The 3,867-nt window shown below is 46.2% G+C and overlaps 2 protein-coding genes across 2 annotated transcripts in view; both read right to left on the bottom strand.

The window, feature by feature from the left end:
- Positions 1–174, bottom strand: part of LOC132474260 (voltage-dependent T-type calcium channel subunit alpha-1H-like) — a 10,769-nt gene extending 10,595 nt beyond the window's left edge. The window contains exon 1 of the mRNA XM_060074847.1: positions 166–174. Within this exon, the coding sequence (XP_059930830.1) occupies positions 166–174 (9 nt within the window). The remainder of the gene's footprint in view (positions 1–165) is intronic.
- The window catches only part of LOC132474253 (voltage-dependent T-type calcium channel subunit alpha-1H-like), a 39,191-nt gene continuing 35,330 nt past the window's right edge, over positions 7–3,867 (bottom strand). The window contains exons 2-4 of the mRNA XM_060074835.1: positions 3,248–3,374; positions 1,381–1,514; positions 7–410 (exon numbers count right to left, since the gene is read on the bottom strand). Coding sequence (XP_059930818.1) covers positions 242–410; positions 1,381–1,514; positions 3,248–3,374 — 430 coding nt within the window. The 3' untranslated portion in view covers positions 7–241. The remainder of the gene's footprint in view (positions 411–1,380; positions 1,515–3,247; positions 3,375–3,867) is intronic.

Genomic DNA, 3,867 nt, shown 5'->3' with positions numbered 1-3,867 from the left:
CATCCATCCTGTTCCTCTTTTGAGTGGGCTGATCATTTCAGTGTTATTTTAAAACCTGGGTCCTCGGACTTCACTTGAAAGAACGCGGGTCTGACAACTTGCGTGAAAAGATTGACATTACACACCGCAGAAAAACACATTCAAGTGATGAGTCACAGAGCTCACCCGTTGCATAGGTCATCTCCGGAATATATTACCACAGCGTGCAGGGATTCATTTCCCTTAAGTAGCTCATTTCCTATTAAACATGAAGCATTCTGGGTAATGCAGCTTTGGAGGGGGGGGGTGGGGGGGGGGGGAGGCTGCACTTACTGGGCACTCTGTTGATGGCTCTGAGTGGACGGAGCACTCTGACCGTACGGATGGCGGAGAGACTGGCGTTGTGACCGTCCAGAGAATACTCCATCATCCTGCAGAGAGTGAGAGACATATCATATAGAAAGAGAGAGAGAGAGAGAGAGAGAGAGAGAGAGAGAGAGAGAGAGAGAGAGAGAGAGAGAGGGAGGGGGAGAGAGAGGGAGAGAGAGAGGGAGAGAGAGAGAGAGAGAGAGAGAGAGAGAGAGAGAGAGAGAGAGAGAGAGAGAGAGAGAGAGAGAGAGAGAGAGAGAGGGAGAGAGAGAGAGGGGGAGAGAGAGAGAGGGGGAGAGAGAGAGAGAGAGAGAGAGAGAGAGATCAAATAGCATTGAGATTTCACTTCAACTAATCCCCCATGCACACTTTCTTTGCCCATATGTACACACTCAGACATGCCCTCACTTGACCTGAGCATGGGGGATATCTTTGTGTGAATTGAACAGAACAAACATTGTCCATCATCAACACACACACCCACAGGATTTGGTTGCAAGAATGTCCTCCTCTCCCCATGAACAAAGCAGCAACGGACAAAAAAAAGGACAAGCTTCAGGCCTATTTTTTGCGCTGTCCCCTCATCGCTCGTAGATTAAAATGGCAGCTCATTGAAAGCGATTTTGAAGAGCGGATCTTTTGGGGGCTTTTGTGTGAAATGGGTTCAAGGCGGCTGCTTTGTCGACGTCTATAGAAACTTAAAGCGGAAGTGAACTCCCTGTATCAGCTTTGTTTCGAACACTATGAGACTCAAAGTACTTTGTTTTGGGCTTAGAGTTCCGTGGTAGATTGGGGGCATGTAATCCCGATGGCTTTGACCGACACCGACTTTGTGATACCTCTAGTGATGTTGTTTATGAAATGCACCACACATAATGTCCGTTACTCTCTACATGTCAGAGAAGCCTAAACTTATCTCAGAACCGGCCAGTTACATCAATCCCCTTCGTGGTGACGTCGAAGTGCCTCGGAATAGACACCTCGACCCCTTTAAAAGGGACACTGTTGGACGCGGAAGCGAAGAACACCCACCCTGCCATGACGATGAAGAAGTCAAGCCGGTTCCATGTGTCGCCGAGGTAACATTTGGAGCCGAAGATCCCCAGGGCCATCATCTTGATGACCATCTCCACCGCGAAGAAGGCGAAGATGCAGTCGTCCAAAACCTGCCGGCACAGCATACACACACGCACACAAACACACACACACACACACACGCACACAAACACACACACACACACACACGCACACAAACACACACACACACACACACGCACACAAACACACACACACACATACACACACACACACACATACACACACATACACACACACACACATGCAAGGTCGGGACTCCATGGTGAGGGAAACGGCTTGTCGCATAATGAGTATTCCCCATGAGGGAAAGTCTCATGAAATCAATATTGACTCCATACTCACTACATACTCTGTAGTGAGACTGAGAGACGCTCACGACGCTCATCCAAAGTTCTGTTTGCGTCTCCATTAATTAAGCAGTTTTTATAACGAGCCGGAGATAACGAGCGTCTCGTAGCTGAGAAGTAATGAACACGTCTCGCAGGCTGAGGAGTGACACCGGAGCCGTGCGAGCGATGGAACAAAAGATGCAGACTGAGAGGAAAGAATAGGGATACATGAACGTTCTGGTGATATGTTTATGGACACAGATATCGTGGGTTGATTAATTTCTGGGATTAAATCAAGAAAAACTGTGTGTGTATACATATATATACTATATATTTATATAGTATATATATATACATGCATATACATATATAGCAATGGTATCTGTTCAGTTAGAGCAGCTACGCCACAGCTAGCTAAGCTTTCGTCACATCTGATTGATCATTAATTCATGCCTTCGTGTATTTTTATATATTGTTTGGGGGAATGCAGCAGAACTCCCAAATCCCACAGCTGGAAGGAATATAGTTCAAAGTTGAGGGCATGTGGTTGAGTGAGTGACGGGCCTTCTAACAGACTGGGGTAAATAAGTGGGGCATTAAGCAGCACCGGTCCAGGGACACTTGAGTGATCTCTCGCCCCACTCCCTGGGAGGTAACTGCATTAGCGCTCAGAGGATGTGACCCCAGCCCACCCCCTGGGTCGATATACAGACTCAGTCTATTACCCAAAGCTATTCTAAGTCGGACCGGACGAACGGCCGGCCAAGTTTCCCGCCTGCGTGAAAAATCAGGTCCAAACTTTTCTGTGATGAAGAGATATTGGAGGGGACGTGAGGTGATGCAACCTTAAAACCTGGTATTTGAAGATAGTGAGAGGCTTTCTTAAATATGTGGCGTGTTTCCATATATCAGCTGGCTGTCCAACTTCGCTGCCCTCTCAGAGCCAGTTCGCTTCGTAAATTAGGTCTGAAAAACCTGCCGTCTGCACTGCAGTGTTTGTTGGGAGCTGCTGTCAGTCAACCTTACTTTGCAGCTGGTTGGATTAGATTCAGCCGGTCGGATCCCATAACCCTTGCAAAGTCAACATAATTACCTTACCTCTTCCAGTAATTTTTTTTGCATACAATTAAAACTTATGCCAAGGCTAAATAAATATAATTATATTAAAGGATGGGTTCGCTATTTTGGATTCTTCTAGAGCGGACACCACCAGTTCGACAGCTTAAATTCTTCTTTAAGCAGTTTGATCCAATGTGAGGCCACGTTGTCGATCAGGACTGCGTCATCCCAACAGTGTGTAGGTGGAGTGCGAAAGTTGACCAATGTTTGGAGTGAGCGCTTGGTTTACAAAAAATGTATACTCCATTATGGCCCGGGTAGATCACTAAATAAAAAAGTCAACACACGCAATACTGAAACAATTCACATCACATTTTGTCAAAAGTGACGCTAACACACATATACACACTCACCTGTAAGATGAGGCACCAGTCCGTCTGGCAGGTGACGTCTTCGCAGGGTTGGAACATCCCCAGTGTCACACAGTTGAGCAGGATCACCAGCATGGACACATGCTCGAACCACGTGGAGGTCAGGGGTTAAGGACAGCAACTCATACTGGTCATGGTACACTGGTCAAGACACACTGGTAATTACTGACTCGTCACCACACCCTGGTGAGTATACACTAGTGACGTTATACTGGTGAACATGCACTGGTGATCTTACGCTAGTTTTCTTATACTGCTGAACATACACTGGTGAACACATTCAGGGGCACACATGCTGATTACCTAATATTGGTGAATACAATGTTGAACGTGCACGGACACTGGTGAACGTACACGTGTGATCTGATACTGCTGATCACACACTGGTGAACACTGTGGTCATGATAAAGTGGTAACCGTACACTGGTGAACACATACTGGTGTTCACCAGTGTTTATGTTACATTATTTTACCAACAGTTTTTGAGCCTAGCAGCTCATGCTAAGGATAGCTGCCCTCTCAATGTTTTACTGGGCATGCATATTGTTGTATAAACATATAATTATCTATCATCATTCGTAGCATAACAAGGGTATAATTTG

The sequence above is a fragment of the Gadus macrocephalus genome, chromosome 2 (genome assembly GCF_031168955.1).
Source record: "Gadus macrocephalus chromosome 2, ASM3116895v1".
NCBI classification, from domain to species: Eukaryota; Metazoa; Chordata; class Actinopteri; order Gadiformes; family Gadidae; genus Gadus; species Gadus macrocephalus.
The sequence above is the reverse complement of the archived record's forward strand: the minus strand, read 5'-3'. Positions and strand labels throughout refer to the sequence as shown.